Source organism: Arvicanthis niloticus, chromosome 8, assembly GCF_011762505.2.
Source record: "Arvicanthis niloticus isolate mArvNil1 chromosome 8, mArvNil1.pat.X, whole genome shotgun sequence".
Taxonomy (NCBI): domain Eukaryota; kingdom Metazoa; phylum Chordata; class Mammalia; order Rodentia; family Muridae; genus Arvicanthis; species Arvicanthis niloticus.
Genome location: NC_047665.1, coordinates 80229174 through 80254246, shown reverse-complemented (window position 1 = coordinate 80254246; position 25073 = coordinate 80229174). Strand labels below are relative to the sequence as shown.

General features: G+C 40.2%; 1 protein-coding gene across 6 annotated transcripts in view; it reads left to right on the top strand.

The window, feature by feature from the left end:
- Opcml (opioid binding protein/cell adhesion molecule like) overlaps window positions 1-25073 on the top strand; it is a 1093816-nt gene that overhangs the window by 831120 nt on the left and 237623 nt on the right. For all 6 annotated transcript variants that reach the window (XM_076939692.1, XM_076939694.1, XM_076939695.1 and 3 more), the window contains one exon: window positions 4195-4427. In XM_076939692.1, the coding sequence (XP_076795807.1) occupies window positions 4195-4427 (233 nt within the window). The remainder of the gene's footprint in view (window positions 1-4194; window positions 4428-25073) is intronic.

The window sequence follows — 25073 nt, the reverse complement described above, 5'->3', positions numbered from 1 at the left end:
CACTTAACATTAAGTCATCTTGTGGTCCAAGTGAGGAGTTGGTACTTTTAGCAAAAGCACTCTGTATGCTCAGAATAGTGGCTGGTCTAGTTCTTTAAGGAGACAAGTGGTTCTCAAGGGGGAGTCCCCAGAGCAGGAGTGGGGAAGCTTCCCAAAGGCAAAGTCTCAGGTCTTGCCAGCCATATTGGTGGAAGTTAAAGGGAGCAGGCCTTATTGGCCCAAGTTTTCCCCTGTTTACCAACTCTGGAAACCCTTATTTTCAACTATAAGTTTGGAGCCTCACCTCTGAAAATGCAAAACAAAACATAATACTAACAAAAAAAAGAATACTAATAAAAACCAATTCTAGGGATCCCTCACTTCACACTAGTGGGTTTGAAGAGTAGACTTTGCTTCCCCAAGGGCCCTTCTAGACACTTCCTTGGCTCACCCTGATTCTTATTTTTACCCACTCACCTCATACTATAGATGGCCTAAGGACACATAAAATATGGCACTAAATGGCTTTCTTTTCCTTTTATATTATTATTTTATCACTTATGAAAAATGTAAGTGCTATAGATTTGTGAAACTGTGGTTAGATACAGCCAGCCACATGCTTCCAGCCTCAGTCCTGAGATTCTCAAAGCTTCAAATCAGGAAGCACATCATGGCCAGCCTAGGTCTCAGTTGCTTTGATTGGTCTCTCCATGCTTTAAGACTAGTCACTGGATATCTCTGTGCCTCAACTGCCTTATCTGTGAACTGTGGGTTGCAGATGGTTTTTCAAAGGTTGTTATGTGGAATGATTATCTTAATACATGATAAATTCTCACAAGTACTCCTGGAGGAACAGCCAGCCAGCTCTATTTTTAAGGGCCATTTACAAATGAGTTATAATGAGTTCTGTTCCACCAAAGACTACTAGGTAGGGTTGGCTTGGACTGTACATATTTTCCATGTCTACAAGTTATCAAAACACCAGAAAGTTATTAACCTTCCTCACCTTGACTGGTAGTTCTCTTTTATTTAACATCAAATATGGCCCCCTCCACACTTCCTGTTAAAAAGGATCCAGCTCATAACATCAAATAGCAGGGAAGGAACAGAGGTTTAGAAGATCACTTAAGCCTACTGCTCCAATACTTCCTGAGTTCTTTGCCCCACTGTTCAGGGGACCAAGCAGAGGAGAGTCAAATGGTCCTGGGGGAAGCCAGGAGCCAGGAGCTAAGAACCATCATGCAGAAGGCTGTTATCCTCTGCCAAGCCTACCAGTCCACTGAATTTCTCCGTTGCTGTAGGTTCTAAGAACTGCTTTCCCTGGCTTTCCTCAGATACTCTTTTCTATTTGTACTTCGTGTCCACTGATGAGACCCAGCTGAGGAGCAAGTAAAGCAAGCATGGCTGCTCTCACTGGGATCTATGTATCCAAGGGCCACCTGACTTTTCTAAGGATACTTGGGTCATGCGCTTACCTGAAAACATGGGTTTTGATTGATAAATATTAAATCACACTTCTCTGCTACAGTGCTGGTAATTTGCTGGTCCCATATGAAGACAATAATAGTTTTTGAGGAAATGGATTTTAAGCTGTCTAACTCCCTACATCTACTCTCTTTGAGAGAGTACCTATGACTGGACTATTTCTCTTATGACTATGCCCCTTTCACAATCATCCAGGAGACAGTATTTTCTCTACTATCATCATTACATGGCACTTTCCAATAGCACCTTGTCCTTGAAAAAGTGCCCACAATAATCAAGCAAAAAAAGTCTCATTCTTGCAACAGGAGCAAATTCATAGCAACACCATGAGTCCTCTGCCTGTGAGCCAGAGCTCAAAGAGGTGCTTTTCATAGAAGGCAGTATGATTTAACATATGAAAACAGTATTTCTGAGTACAGTGAGTTAAACCAGATGTTTCTAGTGAAAGGACAATATGCCATTTATAATCATTGGAGGGGCCCTGGTACAATGTTATCAGTACACTTTGTCCAGAGAGTGTGAAGCTGACTGAAAGTAACATTGGGTTAGGAACCCCACTGCAAGTCAAGTATTTTCCAATTCATTGCTTTAAAAGAAATTGAAAGAACAACTAATTGAACTGTCAGTTGTGAGATTATCAAAATAATTTTTGAGGCTATATTACTGTGCAGTTTTTGCCATATATCTTGGAAGGCATTCAAAGAATGTAGTGGCACTGTAATAGGAGATTTTTATTGCCATTTTTGTGTTTCTGTTAACAAGGTTGCTTTAAAAGCAAAAGTAGAAAAGAATTGATCCTAAATGTTATCTCATTATAGAAGTAAATGATTTCTTAATTTGTGGAATGAAAAAAAACCAGGCTTACCCATGAGATTAAGCTCTGTATTTACAATTCAAGCTAACTTTTTGTGGTTAATTGTTACTTAAAATGTGAAACACATCTATATTGTTTTGTCAATTTTATACTTGTGGTGGTAACTCACTTTAAAAGCAAATATTATTACTTACAGTTTTATAGCCAAAGGACATAAACAAAATTTGAAATTCAATCTCTATATATTTTTGTTACACATAAATATGATAGGTGATCAATAAAATGTTTTCAAGCATAAAATGCATACTGCTGGGGACATATAAAGGAAGGGTAGTCTCAAGTTCAAAAAGGAACAATATACACTTGCAACTTTTAGAGAAGAGTTTGTTCACGAATTTTGAGGATAAATTATGATGATTATCAATCACTGAAATGTTTAAATTCCACTCTCTCTTTCTTTCTCTCTCTGTCTCTCTGTCTCTCTCCCTCTCTCTTTCCCTCCCTCCTTTCCTCTCTACCTCTCTTTCCCCCCATCAAATACATTCTAGGGGTGTTTTATTTTCAAGTGGATGAATTGCTTTCTAGAGAGGAACGTAAATTATTTGAAGCTATGGTTTAACCAAATCAGTTTGCTGATACACTGAAGGTTACAAAACTGCACCAAATAAAAGTAGAAGCTTTTTGTTCCTTGTCGCCTTCGTTTATTGTGGCTCCTGAACTTGACAGAGGCTGGTCTCTTTGCCAATCTGTGCTCTTCAGAGCTCATCTATCTCTTCAACCTTCTTGGATCACCGCTGTTTCCAACCCAGTGCTAGTCAGACTATGGGGGAAGCTTGGTTTTTCTTACCTGAAAGTTAACAGACTAGCCTGTCTCTTGTCAGTGCCAGGACAGCAGCTCTGCCACCATGTCTACTGTGAGTGTCCTGCAATGGGTTGTGGGTATGCACATTGTTGGCCCCTCAGAGCATGTTCATTCTCACATTGCATTCTGAGTCCTTCTGTATCTATTTTTAGCTCCTTGGGCATAACTGCCTGTGTTCTTCCCCAGCTGCAGACACCTCTCTCTCTCTCTCTCTCTCTCTCTCTCTCTCTCTCTCTCTCTCTCTCGGCTTCATAAACTGCAGGACATAAGCAGTGGCAAACAATAGTCATTTGCATTCTCAGACTCTCATGTTGAGGGGCTCTCTGTGATTACAGGGTGCAGTAATGGGTGTGGGAAGGAGGAAGACTGACACTGTTGAGAACCTTGCCTGCCCTGAAATCTTCAGAGGTAGCTGGGAGCTCTTGAGGAAATCCTGGGTCTTTGAGGTGAATATGATCCATCTTTGCAGGCTTCATGCAGCTTAGGGGCACAAGGAGATTATCAGCACATGGGAGGTCTGAGGTAAATAAATTCAAGTCTTGATTAACTACAAGTTAAGTATTTGCTCATGGATTATCTGTGACCTATTTGAAATACTGATCTACTTTTGGTTCTCTGTGCCTCTGGGCCTTTGCTACTGCAATGTGGTAAATGTGCTCAAAAAATATAAACTAATTTTCAGATAAGCCTGAGGGTAAAGTAAGAGGAAAAGCCATGTGCAGGCAATATGCTCCTAAATCAAGGAGAAATGATTTTGTATCATGGCTTCTTCTGGATGATTCAAGCTTCTCCTGCCTGTATTCAGGAAGTTTATTAATAATTGACTGTCTGTCTTTAAAGTATTGTTGCTGTTTCATTTTCTCCTTGCCATGTAAAAACACATGTATAATATATATCTCTCCCCTGTCCCTCCCTCCCTTCCTCTGTCACTCTTTCCCCTCTCTCCCCTTCTCTTCTTTCCCTCTCTTCTCTCTCTCCCCTCTCCCCTCTCCGGTCCGTTTTCCTCTCTTCTATTCCTCCTCACCTCTCCATCCTCTCACCACATTCCTCACAGGTGTACCATAGATGATCGGGTCACCAGGGTGGCCTGGCTAAACCGCAGCACAATCCTCTATGCTGGGAATGACAAGTGGTCCATAGACCCTCGAGTAATCATCTTGGTCAACACGCCAACCCAATACAGTATCATGATCCAGAATGTGGATGTGTATGATGAAGGTCCATACACCTGCTCTGTCCAGACAGACAATCACCCCAAAACCTCCCGCGTCCATCTCATAGTGCAAGGTAAGTTACAGCTAGACCTGTGACGAATGCTCGTTTTGGAAAGGGACTGCAAATGCAATATTATTCCTTGTGTTTATATATAGACACAAAACCTCACTTCCCTCTATTAAATCCACAGGTTGAGAATTTTAAATCTTCTTCTAGAAATTTTTCAATTTTTTTTCCTCTGGCACTTTGTTCTCACCAGGAAGCTTTTGTTCATATACAGCTGAACTTTCTTAAGAAACTTAGCATTTGAAGCTGGTGGAAGATTCAAACATTGATAAATGCAGTATTAATCACAGAAGCCTTTATTTCTCTAAGGCTTGTTTCATTTTTAAAAAGGCGAATATTAATGTGAAACTGGCCATATGAGTCCTAGAAATGACACTGAGTTATAGCCAGTTTGATTCTCTCTCACATTCCTGCTGCTTATACTTCCTTCCAGTTCCAGAATGGAGCCAAGAGGGAGCTTATCATAATGATATCTCCAGGTCAGAAATAGGTTCATACAATTAAAAGGAGTAGAAACAGTTCTTCAGTATCATTGTCTATTGTTCTCAACATCTGACTTAGTTTAGTCCGATGCCAGATACAATGTATTGAGTTTAAAAGGTCTGCAGGTCTGTTATCTGAAGACCATGGTAAGGCAAGGCAAGCAATCAAAATAAACTTGTTTTGAATTATCCCAATCACTACCACTGCTTAAAATATCATTATACTATCATGGTAAGAGTCAACTTTCAAAGAGAATTCCATCACCCAATGACATCATTTCTGCAGCATATGGGAAGCTTAGGTTGACTTCTCCAAAAGTATGCAGCTTATGTCTGAGAGATATCTACTGGGCTCTCAGAAAGGGGCTCTTTGTATGATTTAGTCATTATCAACTTCAGTTTTTCCAATTCAATCTTTCATAGACTCAACAGTTTTTTTTAAATACATTTAGGTCATGAAATATATTCACCATCTTTCTAGAGCCAGGATGATTTTTGAAAAATAAGATGTAACTCATAACTTATTTTGGTTGATTTCATAGACCACAGTAGATGGGAGTTAGCATTTCTTCTCACTCAATAGCTTCTGTTTCACATGCCCACTTTTTCCTTTGGACAGCACAGCCATTACCAGCTTATTATACATATCTGTGGATACAAGTTTCAATGGTTGTCTTCCTCAAGAGCTGTTTAAGAGACACACGGTACTAAAGCTTGGCTTCTATCCAATCTATTGGTTCTTATCTCTACCTCACATGATTTTAGAGATTCAAAGATGTTTGTCATGGAATTGGCATCTACAGATGTTGCCATTTTCAACAAAAGTGATCCAGCCAGAGAGAGGGTAAGGGATTGGATCAAGATCACTGCTTGGAGACTTAAGATTGCTTGCTATCTGGAACTAAAGGCACAGACATGTCCGTTCTCAAAGGATAGTGGAGGAACTGGGTGAAATTAGTGATCAAAGATGGGTTGGAATGTTCTAACATCTGCTTGTCACTTGGGCTTGATTCTCCACAAGAACTACGATCCTCAGTCTTGAAGATGGTACCTCCATGGGTTTCAAAGCATAGATGTCTTCACATCCAGAGGATGTGGTGCTTAAATGGAAAAAAAATGTCAGGTGCTGTACAGGAGCAGACTCAAGCAGAACAAAGCTATTGATATCAACAGAATGAGACAAACATTAAGTGTGTGAGTGCTAAGATAGCCCACATGGGGTTTGTAGGGAGTAGCTTCAGGATGACGCCTCTGCAGTGCACTTTGGGAAATTTCTGTTATGTGATATGGAAACCTGTAATGTCACCTGGGTTGTTGTGATCACTCCAGGAGAGTCTGAGAGGTGGGGCACATGGGCAGCAGCTTCTCCTATCCTAGAAATCAGTTCTTCTCATTCTTCACACCCAAGGTCCATCCTCTGTAGCTCTGGCCTCCTGGGAGCTTTTGGAATGCAAAGGCAAGCCAGCAGGTGTCTGGAGGAAGAAAGGTTTCCTGCTACCAGAATATTCCACACAAGAGACTTTTCATTAATCAAGAGGCCAGGAGCATGAGCTGGGCAAGGGCATTCCTAAGGGCTCTGGTGAGCAGTGCAGAATCCTCAGGGGACAGATGCAGCTGCCCTGTTGCTCTTCCTACTCAGTGAGAAAGAAGCCAAGGTCTGTTCTCTTCCCAGCAGCTATCGGCTTTTGTCCAGTCTATAGATTAATTTTTTAGACTTGGTGTTAGTTCAGGTTAGATAAAGATAATGAAAGTTTCCTAATCCTCTTAAAGAAGATTTATCTGACTGAGTAGAAAGCTTTTGGAATACAATAAGGCATGTATAAAACTGAGGCCTAATCTTGCCCTTAATTTCAAGCTGCTGATGGGTATTGATTTCTCAATAAGAAAAACTGAAAAATTTCCGAGCTGCAACTTGTCTGTTTTTTAAAGGATTTATTTATTTGCTATTTGACAATATTAATATCTCATTACTGCCACAAATTGGGTGCCATTAGCAGAAGGGAGACCATCCCAGACAGCTTCTAGCTTTGTTTTGTTCTTCTGTTATGTCCAGGCACGAGAGATGGTCTGCCATGGTTCTTGATGCCTTGGAGACTATTGTAAAGGGCACCTTTCACCATGTGTCAGATGGCACTGTTTCCTTAGTCTACCCATTTATCAGCCACCTCCATTAGAATTCACCATTGTTCCCTCTGGTACTTCTTGGCCACTGAGGAATTCATTTTATGTCACCACATAAGCCTGTGTAATAATGTCATCTAGACTATATAAGTAAGTGGGAAAGAAACCTAGAGCAAACCTAGTGGCAAATTGTGGTTGTGGGTCAGGTTGGTCACAGGAGGAAAACTCACTTGGCAACCCCTTCAATGACATACTACAGTGGGGACAGGGTTAGGGGTTTAGGTGTGGGGGTGGGAAGCAGGACATAGAGGGACAAGAGAAGCTACAAGTTGCTTCCAGCATCCAAAGCAGTGTCATGAGCATGGACAGTGGCTTTTCCTTGAGAAATGGAGAGACACCTAAGAGATATTGTCTAAGGGCAATGGTGAGAACTGACACTTAATGCTTTGAATGAGGAAGAGATAAATGAGAATAGTTATAGAATATAGAATAGAATATAGTTATGAATTTGGGGAAATGATTGTGGCCTTGATAGTAACCACAGAGATAAAAATTCCATGACTGTCTGAAAGAACAGCATCATATAGATGTGACAACACGAAGGTGCAGCTGTAACTTAATAGCAGTGTTTGAGAGTATGTCATATCAGGGTTTACTAGCTTGATAGAGGCTGAGCTTCTAAGGCTAACTATTTCTGGAGAGCAAGAATCATGACTTATTTATCTGGAGCCACACATTAGCCTGCTGAGACATTGCAGACACTCAGGGATATTTATCTGTGAGGGGATCCAACAAATGTACTAGCATCTGAAGGCGGCATCCTGAAACCTATCTAAGCAGACATGGGTGCAGAGGGTAGTCAGCCATTGTTCAATGAGTTTGAGTAGATAGTCATAGAGAAAGTTCTCAGGAGCGGAGAAGATGCTAAGAGATGTACCATACAAGGGATGCCTCAGATTCTACACATTTATTTAGTACTCTTCAATGATGCTCACAATCTTTATTGCATTTGACCCTTGCAACAAACTCTGGAAAGCTTCAGTATTCGTATGTCAATTTGCAAATTAAGGAACTATAGCTCAGAAAAGTAGGAAACTGCAATGATCCCCAAGAGCCAAGAAGTAGAGACTGAACTTGAACTACAACCACACTGATACAGGGAAATTTGGGGTCATCTCTTGGGGTTATAAGTCTCATTTAAAAAGAAATCAGGCATGGACTCAAATGGAAGCTAATGATAATTATTATTAAAATTTAAAGGAGATAAACCCCCAGAGCAGGAGGGCTTCGTACCTCAGCAACTATCCTGAGGAAAGAAAAAAAAAAAAAAAAAAAAAAAAGCCATGCCATTGAAATTGACTTGGAAGTCAGACACATCATGGACTGGCAACTAAATGGAGGTGTCAAGACTTTAGGGAAAGAACAAAAGAGCCTAAAATGTTGGCTTACAGTGTTAAGGAAATTATATCTAGAAAAGAGATTTTTTAAAAAAAAAAAAGGAAAGGAAAAGTGGGTTGACATAGGAAGCCACATGGCTGTGAGCTGAAACTTACTGGAATAGAAGTGGGATTCTAGGAAGAAAAATACAATATCTCATTAAAGGGCTAATTAGTCTTCTTATCCTTTTAATAAGGCTGACAGGTGAGTCTACCCTTGGGATTGACCCTGGGGCTAGTGATTGACAGCCCAACTGGAATGTTGAGAGTCTATCTAGAGAGTCTATTCTCTAGATCAGAGGTTGTCCCTCCATGGGCCTTTGCTGTTACAGTAACAGTAACAGTATGACTGCAAGATCAGCATCTCAGCTTATTCCAGTGCCTCTCTCCTGCCAATCATGCTTGCTGACTTCTCTGCTCTAGGGTCATAAAAAATGTCTCTGATTTTTTTTTCTTGTGTATTATTTTGTTTTGTTTCCTTCTTGCTGCCAACATTGAATTGTACCACCAGGAATTAAGGACAAAGCCCCCCAAAAGAAAATGAGCAGAGAGGGAGGGACTCCAAATCTGCCATAAATGGTACAAAAAAGCTGGGAGAGAGGCAGAAAGAAGATAATTAATTTTCTAGTAGCTCATCCCTCCAGGGGTACACATTTTAAATGTTACCATTTTATCCTATGTAAGTACTGAAAACCCCTTCTCCTTTGGGGATCCAAGATCTAATTGTCATCCTAATCTTCATTAACTCTCCATGTTCTGAAACCTCACCAGGTCTATGAATACTGGTGGTCTGGGGTGTTGCTATTTGTTAGAAATAGATACAGAAGGGAAATTGTGTCTATTTTTGCTCGAGGAGTGTTAATATTCTCAGCCTATTCTCTGGGCTGGCGTAGATATCTGTGGCCTGTAAGATATTTCTCTTCATGGACTGAATGTTTTTTTTTGCGAACCCTAGATTTATTCCAAAGCTTAGAAATGATTACTCCTAGGATGAAATAGGCTCCACATGCTATGCAACATGCTATGCAAGCATGAGAATATGAGTTCTATTCCCAGCAGCCACATCAAAATGCATGCATGTAATCCTAGCACTGGAGTGGAGAAGGGGGAACCCTGGAGCTTAATGACTCGTCCTCACTGAGTCAGCATCCTGCAGATGTCTTAATAAATAAAGCGGAGAAAACTGAGAAAGATATTGAGGCCTCCATACACATGCATATGTAAATACATGTGCATGCACATGTACCCAATCCTCCACAACCCTCACATACACACAGACACACATTCATGAGACAGAGATAGAAACAGAGGAATATGAACACTTTTAAATTCATACACAGAGGGCTTCAAAAAAAAGGCTTCTGTAATTTCTATATATACAAATGGTTTGGGGGGTTTTAACATGGATCCTGTTCTTGGGAGACTAGCTCTCATCTGAAAAAAAAAAATTGAGTTTTCTGCCCACCCCACTCCTATTGGGCCCCGTTAGCTCCGGCATTGGCTACATTATGCAGTAAGCATGTCTCAATTGATCTTTGCATCTACTTGACAAACTATGCATCATCTTCATATCTTACAAATAAGGAAACCAAGGCTTAGATTGAAACTGTGCTAGATGATAGAGCTAGTAAGTGTTTTAAATTCCCTTCGCTGCATTTATTCATTTGGGTTAAGCTTTTGGCACTGGAGAGAAAGCTATCAAAATACAAATAGTCAACAAGGCACTTTGCATGCATTATCTCTTTTGATTATTCTTTACAAAATCCCTGGAAGACAGAGCAGAAAGTCACTACTCTATAAAGCAAGAAGTTGACATTCAGGGAGTCAGGAGTGATTTGAATGAATTAGGCTGACTGGGAAGTGGCCAAGCACCTCTTAATGAAGGTATTTTTTGCTATGTATCCCCCAGAATCATGTCCCTCTGCCACACTGCTAATGCAGAGTTAAGTGAATGGGCAGGAAAATGCTGCCCTGTATGAGGAAAACAAGTTCTAAAAGTGCTAAGAAGAAAGGCAGATGTTGAAGAGAAATTTCTGGGTTGGGAGCTACAGGCACCTGGGAGGAGGCTTTACAGCAGGGTGACACAGACAGAGCCACACAGTGCACAAGATCTTTCAGAGACTAAACCACTTCCAACTCTTCTTTGTACCAAACCTTTTCCCTGTGATTTCCCCCTCTCTTCCCAAATATTACAAAGTCATTTGAATTAACGTGTATAATTATGAGCTTAAAGAAAAGCAAGCAGTCAACCTGAAATACATTTAATTTATTCAGCCTCTATTTTAAATTATAATCACACTTGTTCTTCACAGAAGCAAGGTGAAAAAGTGGAAAAGAACAATCCTGGGCACGAGAAAACATACTCCCCAGCCTAAGCTTGGCTCCTGAGTCTTTAGGCCATTGCCTTCCAGGTTTCTTATCCTGGGAGGAACAGCATGCAGTAAAACTGATTTTCTCTGTGCAGTATGCTCACTTTAATCCTCTCTGTAGTGGCTGGTGAGATGACTCAGTGGGTAAAAGTGCCTGCTGCCAGTCATGATGACCCTACATGTTGCAGGGAGAGAATTGATTTCTCACAAATTGTCCTTCTTGGTCCACACTGATGCATCATGGCCTACCCCATATACAAGTATACACAGACACATACACACTAACAAAGTAGTTAATAAAATCCTCCGTGCACACATGTACATGCATCACTCTCTCTCCTTTCTTTCATGCTTCCCCCTTTTCCTCCTCCTTCCTTCATTTGTGTGCCCATATATTCCATTTTGACACAAGGTTCTGAGCCGGGAACTACAAGCAGCATCCATGTGTCTGTGTCCATGAATCACACAAGGTAAAATATCCCACAAAATGATGTAACACTTTATCTGAGCTTCACTTCCTTGGTTTTGACATAAAGGTGGGGGTTAGGTGGACTCAACTGCTCCTTTCTGATAATTCTACCTTACGATTTTTCAGTATAATTTCTCAAAGGAAGGTTTGTTTGGTTTTTTTTCCCTACCTGGGACTGTCTGTCTCTTCTAATTTTACCACTGATGGGGCAATCAGAAAGTTTGCTCACAATCCTTTACTAGGTTATGGGTTTTACTAGTTTATTGGTTATTTGGACCCAGAAATTACATCAGAATAACATTGTTAGTTGGTACCCTGAGTATTATCCACAATAAAAAGGGTTTCTACAAATTTCTCTTTCCTGATTCCTCTCTGAAAAAAAATCACATAAAACTGTGATATTTGTGTGTGTGTGTATGTATGTCTTTTTTATCATCTATCTACCTATCATCTATCAATGTATCATCTATTTATCTATCACCTATCTATCATCTATTTATCTATCATCATCTATCATCTAGTATATATTGTCTATCATCTATATATTACCTCTGATTTTTTCTTACATTTACTATATATGTGTGTGTTTGTGTGTGTGTGTGTGTGTGTGTGTGTGTAGGCATACATGTGCCGTGGTACACATGTAATAACAGAAGACTACCTGCAAGATTCAATTCTCTGCTTCTACAATGTGGTTCCTGTGGATAAAACTCAGTCATTAGTTTTTCTTGCATGTGACTTAAACCACTAAGCCATCTCATCGGCCCTGTGTACTCCTTATTAAAAGATTGGAGTGACTTCAATGACAACTGAAGCCACCGAAGGAATCAGTGATGGTGCCATTGTCAGGAGATCATCTGCATATGACAAAGGAAGGTATCTTGGGAACCTTCCTTCACAGGAATAGTAATATTTATTTTCTTGGCTATGGCAAAATACTCAACAGAGTCAACTTAAGAGGAGTTTCTTTTGGTTTATGGTTCAATGAAGTTCAGTGCATCATGGCAGAGAAAGCATGCAGACACAGTGACTAGTCATCTGCAGTTAAGGAAAGAAAGAGATGAATGCTGAGCACACCGGACTTCCCTGCCCCTTCTCACGTTTATCCAGTTCTTGGCATGCAGCCCACCTTGAGGCCTAGTATTTTCTCCTCAGTTAAATATATCTGTAAACATACTCATAGACACACCTAAGGAAAGTGCCTTAGATGGTTCTATAATCCAGTCAAGTCAACATTAAGAATTTAAATCACCTGTAAAGTGCATAATTAATAGAAAAAAAGAACAGACAGACAAACAGGTAGATATCCTATGTACATATGCTTCTTCCATGCTTAACCTCAGCAGTCTCTTTTGACCTGGGATTTCAGAATGAGGATCACACTTGTACTCTGGGCACCCTTCTTTCTCTGATATGAGATGGTGTTTGTTTACTGCTATCTGAATTTGATACCTCTAGAGCCAGAATTGAATTGGATGTTCACCTTGTTCCTAATCTCCCAAGTTCAGATGCCTTTCATAATATGATGTATACTCTATAATGACACAGCCTCAAAACACATGGATAGCAAAGATGGTTTCTTTCTTAACCAGAACCTTGTTCACATTATTGTGAGGAGAAATATGAAGCTTTTTTCCACTGCTTCAGAACTAAGACCATAACACCTTTGCATTTGCACACACTCACATTCACAGCTCTCTCTCACACAATGTTGACAAGGTTTGCGTCTATTTCCCCTGTGACCTCTGAAACTCTGTGGCCCCCTCTAGTGCATATGGAGGTTAGCTTTCATGTAGAGGTGAAGTGGTATCCACTTGATCCTTTTGCAGCAGTTGTCCTTGATTCAAGGTAGGAATATGAAGAGTTGATCTATTCCAAGGTAAATGAGACTCAAACAGAATTTGACACAGGATGAATTCTTTGCCAGCACCAAAGGTGGTTGATATATCTGCCAAAAGGACATCCCCTTGTCTTTCATTGCGGTCCAGGCTTGGGAAGCATGTGGGCTTGTTTTGGATCGGAGCACAGTTCTGACACAAGCCAGGAAGGTGCTGCCAGTCTTGGCATCTGCTTTGAAGATATGTACAAAAGCAGAAGCCAGGAAAGGAAGTGTCAGGGCCTGGGTCTGTCGTCTGCCTTGTTTGCAGTAGAATTAAATAAACTGAGACTCATATAAAGTCCACTCATAGGCATCATTGCTGGTGTGGAGATGAAGGGGAAATTGAAATGTTTGTTGTATTCCCCTCAATTTGCATGGTGGTCACAGCTTATGTCATCAGAAGCGAGTCAGCCAACAGCTCCAATAAACACAAAGGTCTTTTCTTCCACATCCTAGTACCGTGATCAGAAGCACAACTGTACTTACTTAAAGGGTAAATTAGTAATATCATCACATGTTTTAATCTCTTTTAGTTATCAAATCCCATTACCCTAACATAACAACACTTTAAACTTAGCCTCCCATGAGTATTACTAATAGTTTGGCATCTGGAGAAATTTAATGCAGAGTATTAACATTCTCAGCAAGAGAGCAAGACTTCATACTTGGGGTCTCTTACTTGAATTCTTTAACATGGCTTTGAGGATCTGGTTAACATGTGTCAAGTTCAAGAACAATAAAAATAGTAACTACCTATTGTGTTTGATCCTATTTTGACAAAAAAAAAAAAAAAAAAAAAAAAAAAAAAAAAAAAAAACCTACCCAAAACCATTGGCCATTACTTTTCTAAAAGTTCTCTTCTATTGGTGGTAAAATTGAGAAGAAATAAAGGTGAAGAAAGATTATTATAATGCAAGTATTATAAGAGCCTTTTCTAATAACAATAACCTTGACCCATGTTCATTGAGTAGTATAGCACTCCTTTGAACCAATTCTATTCTCCAGTTAACCTCAATAGATCATAATATAATACTTTCTCTAATTTTTGAATGGCAAAACAGGATTAGAAAGGCCAGGAAAGTTGCCCTGGGCCACTAGCTCCTAAGTCCAAGCTTGGGATTTTAGTTCAGTCCAGTCTATAGTGACAGCTCATCCTCCATACATTTAGAAAGCATTCTTCTGCATTTCAGGACTTCTCACAGCACGTGTACCCAGCCTGCCTGGTTGTGGCCACAGAGTGTACTCTCCTTGAAGTTTCCCTCTCCTTGGGACACTTCAGCCAAGCTTCCTGTAGGCAAGATCTGTCTTTCTTAAGAGTTCCCTGCCCCTTCCATTTTTCTCATCTCAGTAACTATAACTTCCTTCTGAAATGCTCATACTCGCCCCATGTCTCCATTCCCTGTTCGTAATAGTCTTCTGTAACTCCACGTTCTCATTCTGTCAGACTGAGCATCCCCACATGTTCCGCATTGAACTTGACTCCTTACTCCAAAACATCTTCTTTCCTATAGATTCACAACCTATTTCTTGCAAGCATTTGGCTAAAGTTTTAATTCTTCTCTCTCCTTTGTCCTTTTTTTTTTAATTTCCCCAAGAATGAATTTAATGAAGAATCTCCTTTTCCACTGGCTTGTCCTATCATAACACCTGATGTCTGATGTCTTTCTCTCTCTCTTTTTTTTTAATGTTATTTGATGGTGATGCACATGCTCAGGTTTTTAAAATATATTTTGTTGTTTTTAATTGACACGCAGTAACTAGGCATTTTTATGGTGCACACTGTGACATTTCGGTGTGATGTAAACAGTGTGCGGTGATCAGCACAGGGTAATTGGACGATCCATCACCTCAGACATTTATCATGTCTTTGTCCTGGAAAGAATCAGAGTTCTCCCTACTAGTTATCTTGAAACATATGAATTGTTAATGATTTCCTTTTAATAATGACATTACCAAAACCTTTCAGACCACCATTGTGCATGCTAAGAATCTAGGAGCCACTAAGGTTTCCATGTGACCTCCTCTTTCTCCACTTTGGCATCCTACATACAGCTGTATTCATGTTTGTCTCTACAGCTCCTCCTCTAGCAACCAACACTCCTTCCATTCCCCCAACAAGTCTTGTTTTGATTGTTCTGTTTCTCTCTGGATATTTAAATTTTAAAGAAAGCTATACTTCTCACTAGACCCCTGTTGTGAAAAAAATGCCTGCATTTGCATTCTTTAACACAAGAGATGCCACTCATGGCCAATAAGAAGCCCAACTATAGCTAGTAAAACTGAGCTTCTGGCTTCTAAGTCATATCTGTATTAATTGAATTGATTTGAGATAGCCATGTAGGACTACTGCCTTTCTTACTATTCAGCACTAATATAGACTTCCTAAGTCCTAAAGCTATAGGCTGCCTCTGGTTGCTAAAAATTTGCCTGCACTCTCTTATGATACCTGTGCCGTTTTAATAGTTTCAGTTATTGATTGATCTAACTCTCTTTCCCCTCCTTCTTATAATTTATTTGAAACCAAGAGCAGGAAGTAGCGTCTTGATTTTCCCTACAGGGACTGCTTAGGGATGCCAGTCTAAATTGGCATGACCACATCAGCATCTCGCTCTCTAAGTTTTTACATTTACATTTGATTTTTAACCATCCATAAAGATAACACCAAAATATCCAAACTATGTTCTAATTATTATTTTATGCAAGAAAAAAATACCAGTTGTTCTTGAGAGAGAACAAGTGTGTCAAAGGATAACTTAGCTGGAAAACACACAGGAGATAAGTGAAGACCACATGGGGAACAGCAGTGTGCCTGGATTTATCCCATTTGCTTTCTTGTGCTTATGATAGACTGTATGTACTACATTGAAGGCATCAAAAATGTATCTGCTGGATATATGAATTCTTAGTAAAACCTCTGGAAATAGCTCATAATTTAGAGCTTTTGGGCAAACTTTGTCACTCAATGATTTTCTTTTAGTGGCAGTGCAAATCACCCTCAAACAAGCTGCCCCCCAGCGGCTACCCTGGCAGGCAGACCTAGAAATCTACAAACCCAGCCTGCTGCAGTGAATTTAATGGGTGGATTATGCACTCTGATTGGCCAGCTAGCAGACATTAATGGCCAGTTAGCAACTGTGTTCAGGTCAATTAATTTATATTTGTATTTTGCAAACTAAAAGTTGCCCTGTTAGATTATTGATTCTTTGTCCCTCTGTTCAATTTGTTTTTAATTGCACCATTGCTGGGCCAAACCCTCCCTCCTGGCAAACTAGCAATAAATCTGCCACCATCTCAACAATCAACAATAAACGTGTCTCTTCATGTCATTATTAATATGTCTCTTGGATTAGTTCATTACCACGGTTAACAGTTTATAAGAGGCAAGTGGCACACTGCCAGGAAGAGTCCTTCTCCCAGGGGCTATTTTGTCATGTTGGAATTGATGGTCTCAGGCCTGCATGTATCTGAGAACAGGGGTCTGGGATTTAATTTAATATAGCTGGAATTTGAGCTCCCTAATCTTCTTTTTTATCATAAACAGCTTTAGAAGATATTGTTGAAATAGAGATTTACTCACTGTCTCACTCAATTCTTCTTTTCTCTTTTCAACTCTTTCTCTCTTTTTATCCTGTTAATTTATCCTTAATTTCTGTTTAGATAGAACTCATGCTGTCAAAAATAATATGACAGCTACTTGGGCAATAGACCATCCCCAGGTAACTGAACCATACATTCTGTGGGTGTTGAGGTTTCACTATGGGATATTTGCTAGTTGAAGGCAGAAGGGAGTTCCCTGGGTGTAGCGTATCCATGACTGTTGACAAAACTACAGAAATATTGCACTCAGAATGCTACCTAAATTGAGGTCAATACTAGAAAAGCATAATCTCTATAAAAGATTATAATTGAAGAGATATTCATTAATTTTAGAATTGTTATTGGCTCTTCTAAATATTAAGAGTTTTTAGGGCAATGCACAGATGCTAAGTGAATTTACAGTTTGGTATAATAGGTATTTCTTGTCCCAGGAATGTCAAAGGATAAGTCCAAATGAACTAACCATTTTGTCCAATGCTCACCCCAGAGGACAAAATGCTAACAATCTAATAATCTAAGATGTAGATAAATTACTTGAATTATTATTTGCAACATGGACATGTTTCCTGGCACATAGCTCTCCAACACAAGTCAAATCTAGCTTAGTAAGCTAGCAGTGGCTGAGTGAACTTGATGTTTATGATGGCCACTATTTATTACAATGTTGACAAGATTTACACTCACAGAGGAGGGGGGCCTCTGTAATAACTACCAATGAATAATTATCTCGATTATGTTATCCTCTAGCCTTGTGATGGAGTCTTTGGTTTGGGTTAATTGATACAGGATGACCCAAGCTCAAAGCAGGTCCCAACATTTCCTGGGCATGTGTTCTAGACTATATAAAGAAAAAAAAATTTAAAAGCTCACTGTTTACTGATGTTCATTTCTCTCTGCTTAACTGTGGATGCAACATGGTGGGGTACTTTAAGCTCTTATTGTCATAACTCCCCCCATCATGATAGGTTATAACCTCGAAACTACAGCTAAAATAAGCCCCTTCTCTCTTGCATTGCTCTTGTTGGGGGGGTGGGGGGTTTCCATCACAGCAACATGGAAAGTAACAAGACAGTGCAAGGTGTCTATTCTGAGGAGACTCTAAGAAGCCTAGGACTGTGGACAAAGAGGGGGCAGAAATTGTCTTGGGAAGCATAGATAGGAAGACACCAAAGGCAAAAGATGGAAGGGTAACTTAAAGTTGTCTTAGAAGACAGTTTTGTATGGAGAGTACAGTGGACAGTGAGGGAAGCCAGGGGATGGGGAAAATGCCTGGAAGAAAGCAAGAGATAGGGTTTCAGCCAATGGCAGGTTGTTCTGAGTTAACCACTGGATAGTGGCAAGAATGCTTTCCACTCATCCAGAAATGAAGCTGGCTACTTAATAGCAAATGAGAAATACTTATCGAGTCTACATTGAAGGCTTTGCTTTCCTCAGAACACCTTGTCCTGTGATAGCATCACTGGGGCACATTAAGAAAGAAGAAACTTAGCCGGGCAGTGGTGGCGCACGCCTTTAATCCCAGCACTTGGAAGGCGGAGGCAGGTGGATTTCTGAGTTTGAGGCCAGCCTGGTCTACAGAGTGAGTTCCAGGACATCGAGAGCTATATAGAGAAACCCTGTCTCAAAACAAACAAACAAACAAAAAAAAAAAAAAACAAAAACAAAAAAAAAACCAAAAAAAAAAAAAAAAAAAAGAAGAAACTTCAAGCATACTTGATGGGTTCACTCTGATATTCTAAAATGTATGTCTTTGACTGGTATGAGTGTCTGCCACTGTTATCACACCCAAAATACAATGACATGAGTCATTGTACAAAAAGAAAAGAAAACGTCACTCCAGTTTTTAAAACAAACAAAAAAACAGCAGTAAAACTCTGGCTACTCCATATAACATCTCTGAGTACCCACTTTTAACACCCCATGGGTACAAGTATTGAGTGACAAGCCCTGAGCCCTGGCCACACAGATCCAAAGTACCAAGAGCTGTTACAGAATCAGAGAAGGCAAAATAGCTACTCAAGGACTAAAGCTCCTTGGTCCTTAGCTCAGCAACGGCAGGGTGAAAAGCAAGGGGACAGGAAAATCAAAGTTCTTAAAAAAAAAAAAAAATTATCACACATTGAGGTAAAATGTCCCCACAGCAGGAAAGAAAGTGGAAAACATACCAAATCAATCACCTTAAAAATAAGGCTTAAAACCTTCCAGTGCATAAGATGTAGGGGGAGGGAATAATGGGCCCAACAGCTGGAAAATGTTTTATTAAACTACATGCTGGCTGCCACAGCACACACAAGGAAATGCAATTAAGGTCGGGCCATTAAAAAGATGCCCAAGGATAGCTTCGAGAAAGACCAGGGGGCAATCAGCAGGTGCCCAGACAGCTTTCAAAGAAAACTCACTTTGAAAAAGTACCAAGCAGAAGGTAGATGTACCTCAGACTTTGCAGACTTTTACTGAGTGCTTGTAGCCTTCTTGCCCTCAGAGGAGGTGAAGATGGCTGTTGTGGGCAGAAGAGTCCAAGGAGAGAAAGTGAATTTGAACTCAAACATGAACAGGTGTTTACTGTGGTCAGAAATCTGGTTTTGTCTTCATTTCAGTTGCATTGTGTTTGAGGACTTCTTTTGTCCCTTAGGAACATACACATTCAGGTAATGGTGATATGTCAAATCCAAAGTCACTTGAACATTATTGTAGACAGCTTTCTGAGTAAGGTAGACCAGATGCCTCTGAGACTGTGGCCTACCTTAGCCATTCCACCATATGCCATCTGATCCCTGCCAGCTGACACAAGCCCAGGGGAGTGTACAAGCCAACTGTCCCATGAGAGGGGCCAGATTGTGCTGGACCCATGCCTTGGGGAGCAGCTGGCTTCCTCACTATGATCTACAAGAGCCAGAGGGCACAGTAGGAACACACTGCTCCTCTCTGGCTCTTTGCCTGAGACATAAGTTCTCAGCTGTTCACCAGAATCACAGGGTGATGGTGACATGGTGACATGGTGACATGCTTGAGTTTGACCTTAATCATTCCCCTAGAGATTCGGGCTTCAGGGTTTGTACCCTGTTTGGTGCTCCCAAGATCTGATAGATTGTAGAACCTGGGCCCTAATGTGAGGCTCATTGGCCCTATGCAGTACGGAAGAATAGTGCCACTTCCTTCTTGGTCCCACTTTGTCTTTCACTTCCTCGACAAAGGTGTACAATTTTCTTCTTGCATATGTCCCTACCATTCCATACTGTGTCACCACAGACTCACAAGCAACACTGTGGCTAAGTCAGTGACAGGAGGACCCAAATGAAGGCAAAATAACTGTTTTCTCTTATGACTTGGTAATTTCAGGTATTTGATATATTGACAGAAAACTGCCTAGAAGTAAGTCCACTACCATCTCCCCATTCTTCAGGGAGCCCTGCATTACTCAATCCTGCCAGCCCAGTTGCTGACATCCCTCATCCTTGAAGGAATCTTTCTAGTATCTAATTCTCCCTAACCATGGCGGAGCTCTCCCATGTCAACAACAAGTTTAGGACATGTCACTTGTTCTCGGGCTTTCCTGACTTCAGAACTGCTAGGGATAGCCACACACACCATGCTCTGGTCACTCTATACATGTATGGTTTCCCTATCAAATCACAGGCACCACAGAAAACAGGAAGATGTTGATAACCTCTCTGTGGATAGAAGGGTTTGCCTCTATGCAGGACATAAGACTAACACTGATTAGCTGTTCAACAATACTTACTAAATATGTCTGGTGTGTTATGAATACTCAGTATTTAACAATAAATGATGAAAATATTTGGTTGAAGTGAACTGAAACAAATTGACTTAAGCATAATTGAGCAAGCAAAAATAATCCTGAAATCTTGTATTGTATAGATGATACTATATGCAATATATGGCTGTTGGACTGAATTTTTAATTGATTCATAGTGATTGTTCGTATCTATGGAGTACAGTGCTTATTTTAATACATGTGCATATTGTATAATGATCAAATCAAAGTAATTCCCATGTCTGTCACCTCATGCAGTTACCATCTGTTGGTGGTAACATTTAAAACCGTCCTTTCTGGTGATTTTGAAATATACAATACATGATTGTTAATTTTAACCACTGTATCACTGCAGAATATCAGAACTTATTGTTCCTATGTAATTGTGATGTTGAACCCTTTGACTAGCCTCTCCCCAGAGTCTTCTCTTCTTGCAGATGTGTTGATAGCCATGCTCCTATGTACTCCTATAAAGTCAACTTTCAGTTTCATATATGGGAAGAGAGGCACTGTCTTTCTGTGTTTCACTTATTTCACACACATGACTCCTGATTCAAGAGTAGTAGTGACACTCTTCTGTTGATTAGTGAGTTTGTAGTGTTTTCTTCTACCAGACCATGACACCTCACTGGGAAATCCCCTTGCTACTCAGTATTTTTGTTTAGAGACCTCCTGCTAATAGTATACCTGTAATACTGGGACACTGTTGTGTATCTATCTTATCATGGTCCTTAGAGGTCTATGGAACATGAGATCAAATCTGCCAGTAATTCCATGTCTTCTAAGGCAGAGAAGAAACATCAGCTGCAAAGTGCCCACTGTGGCTGTACAAAGTCTGATTTTATAGACTCCAGTGATGTTAGAAAGGGGAAACAATTTCTGAGTGTAATACAATTTGGAACATGCTCCTGTTTTTCTCAAAAGCTATTGCCTTGCAGTGATTTTCTGTCTGTGGTGAGTGAATGGTCCCTAGGCTTTAGCTCCTGTGGAGAAAAGTGATGGTGAGTTACCCCAGCAGGTATTGTGTCTCAGTCCAGACTTGCTTAGTCATGTGTGATGGCACCTACCTCTCCTTACTCTGACTACTGCAAAGTTACCCCACTCAGGCCTCTACCCCAGTATCTTAATCCTGATTTCTCTAAATGGGCAGTGCTCTGCTCTGAAGCAGGAAAGGCCTCTTTGGAAGGCCTGAGGGTCACTCCAACTCTGCCAGGGCATTTGCATATATTTGCATAGAGTTGGCTTGTGAGCAAAGTGATTATGCACAGTTCTGCTCTCCACAGTAAAGAAATTGCTTGGATTCAGAAGCAACTTTTAAGTTCCCAGAACACAACCAGGTAATGATTGCTTTTTCCAAGAAGAATGCAGGACTGTGATTTATAGTGAGCAACAAGGGGCCCAGGTGTCAGAGGGATGGCTCCAAGAGCAGGAGTCATCCAGCTGGGCTCTTGCCTTGCTGGCTGCTCTTCTCCTGAGTGTCACCTTGCACTTAGTTAGGTGAAAAGTTGGGATGCTGCCTCTTGATTTTGATCTCATGCCCTCTGGCAAGCTGCTGGAGAGTTCTCCTCACTGAGCAATCTCTAGTACCTCTGCTTCTCTCAATATATTCCACACATCTCTCACTGAAATGAAGCTTAAGATTGCAAGCCTGCCTCCTCATTCCTTGTCAGTTGAAAACCTCATAGGTCCCAGACCTTTTGTTGTTCTTGTTGTCCCTTAAAAATGCTGTTACTATAAATGGCACCATGTTCCAGTATATATAAAATGTAAGTGTCTTCTTAAGCTTTCAAAGACTACCTGTTACAAGAATATTATGTAGCGAGTCAAAGGAACTAGAAGATCATTCCAATATACATCACATTTGCTTAGATGTGATGATTAACTTTCCAGTGTCTCTCTCATGATGAATAAAGATGTGGAAGTAGATTGTACCTGAAATTCATTTATGCTCTGAGGTTCAGACTTTTCTGGGTAAAGAACAGTTATACTACAAATACAATACGTGTGTGTGTGTGTGTGTATCATATGTGTATATATTGCCATTTACAATTGTGCATTTGTGTATAATATAAAGATTCATTTCACACCTACCCATTATTTAGTGTCTTCATTATTTAGTTCACCTCACTGTTTATGAACAGCTACTATCTGAAAGCATATGCTGCATCTGTTGCTCATCATACCTGTTTGGTCCTGTGCTATGTATTGATGATCAGTCACTGTAAAACACCACCATCTGCCTTTATAGGAATGTTCCATCACCTTCCAACACTGTAAGATACATACTGGGAGGATAGACAGCTTGGCTCTGTCCACACCAGCAAGATACAGTGGATGACAGCTCACAGTGACATTTGCTCAACAGAATTAAATGAACCACTCCTCTCAATTCTAATATTTGCCCTTATAATTATATTTTTAATAAAGATAGACCATCAACCAAGGAGAAAGTTGTCATAATTCTGGAGCTTTTATGTTGCTTTTATTAATGTATGTATGTATGTGTACACACACACACACACACACACACACACACACACACATATATATTGAACTGAGACCACAGAGATGACTCAGTAGCTAAAAGTACTTGTTGCTTGGATGCTTATACAGAGGACCAGGCTGTTCTTAGCCCCCCACACACAATAGCTTAGAACTGTTGATAACCCCAATCTCAAGGTATCTGACATCATCTGCTAGTTCTGTAGACACCAGGCATGAATACTTACATAAATGCAATACTTACATAAATGCAAACAAAACAGAAATACACAAAAATAAAAATAAGTAAATCTTAAAAAGAAAATGAAAACTTTGCTTTTGGAAATGATGCAACAGAGAATTGACTTCTCCTTTCTCTAGAAATCTTAAGGGTTTCTGGGTTAGTCTGTACCTCCTGGATACCCAGGCACGACTTCGTTGAATCCACTACATTTTGTTTTGTGATGGCTAAGGCCAATCTTGACTAGATTGGGAAACAAGTAAAATGCAAGTGACTGTACACTCCTGTGAGAGATTTTCTTGATAGATTATTTAAACCAGAAAGACCTGCTCTACATATGAGCCACAATTTATGGTGGCAGTTCATACGAGGACATAGAAGAAGGAAGCGTTTGTTCTTGGCCAGCTTGATCCCACTGTCACTAGCACATTCATCTATTCTGCTGCTGTAGCATCCCTGTGCTAATGCTAAAAACAGCTTCTTCAGGATTCCAGCGTAGACTGAAGACCAACAGCTCTTTACAAGTCCTCTAGGGCTTAGAGCCTAGACTCCAGTGCCAGACTGGAACTGCTGACACAGACAGTCTCATGGACTAAACAACTATCAGATTCCCAGCCTCTCCAATGTAAGACACTCACTGTTGAACAGCAGGCAGTGTAAGGCAATCTAATAAAATCCATACATATATAGGTACATGCACACACACATATATACACGTGCTATTTTGTTATATTACAGAACCCTGACTTATTTTTTACTTACTTATTTATTAAATGCCAATTGTTTTCTAGGGTAATTTGACCTCTTCTTTTGAGTGTTCTTAGGCACATCTAAGATGGAGCTTAGGCCTGGTCACCTCTCTGTTCCCTGACCTATTGATTGACACTGTTATACACATTGGGTCTTGATCTAAAATTACAACTGTAGTCCTGCACACCAGTGCTTCCTTTCACCACTTAAGCCCATGGTTCCATCATAAGCTATTTAAGATGCTATAATTCAATACCACAGGGTCATTGTCCTAACAACAGAAATGTATTTTCTCATAACTTTGGAGGCTGAGAATCCCACCAAGGTCAAGCTAAGTATAGAATAGTTTCTGATGAGGATGGTCTCCTTTGTTGACAGAATCTTCTTGTATCTTTAAATGTCATTTTCTGGCAAGAAAGGGGAGATGGGGAGGGAGGAAGAGAGAAAAGGGGAGAGAGAGAGAGAGAAAGAGAGAGAGAGAGAGAGAGAGAGAGAGAGAGAGAGAGAATTGCCATTAGTTTAGGGACCTTGCTATAGCCTCATTTAATTTTTAATTGCCTACTCTAAGAACTTTTATCAAAGGCCATCTCACTGGGGTTATGCCTCTACATGACTTTTTGATGGGGAAACAACCCAGCATATATAATAGTTATCAAATAAGGAAAAATTGTCTTCTTATAATTCAAAATCTTAGTGGCTTAATTTATAGTAAAAAATAATGTTGTTTCTTGCTCATAGTTCTTATTGCTGGGAGATGAGGCAAGCAAAGAATCAGAGTCTATGCAGATATTCAGGAATAGAAGTTGATACAGGTTCTGCCATCTTGAAAACACAGTGAAGCATATCACCTGTGGTCAGAGATATGTAGCAGCAGGCCAGAAGGTATGGTAAAGACCGAATATAAAAACTATGTTTTGTTGAGTGTTATTTTTTATTTCTTTCCTTATCTTTTATGGGCCAGGCTTCTAACCAATGGAATGTTTATGGGCCACTCACAATCTTTGGTTGTAAATTTCTGACAAGCTAGAAAATATGGTGCAGTTTTGTGAGAC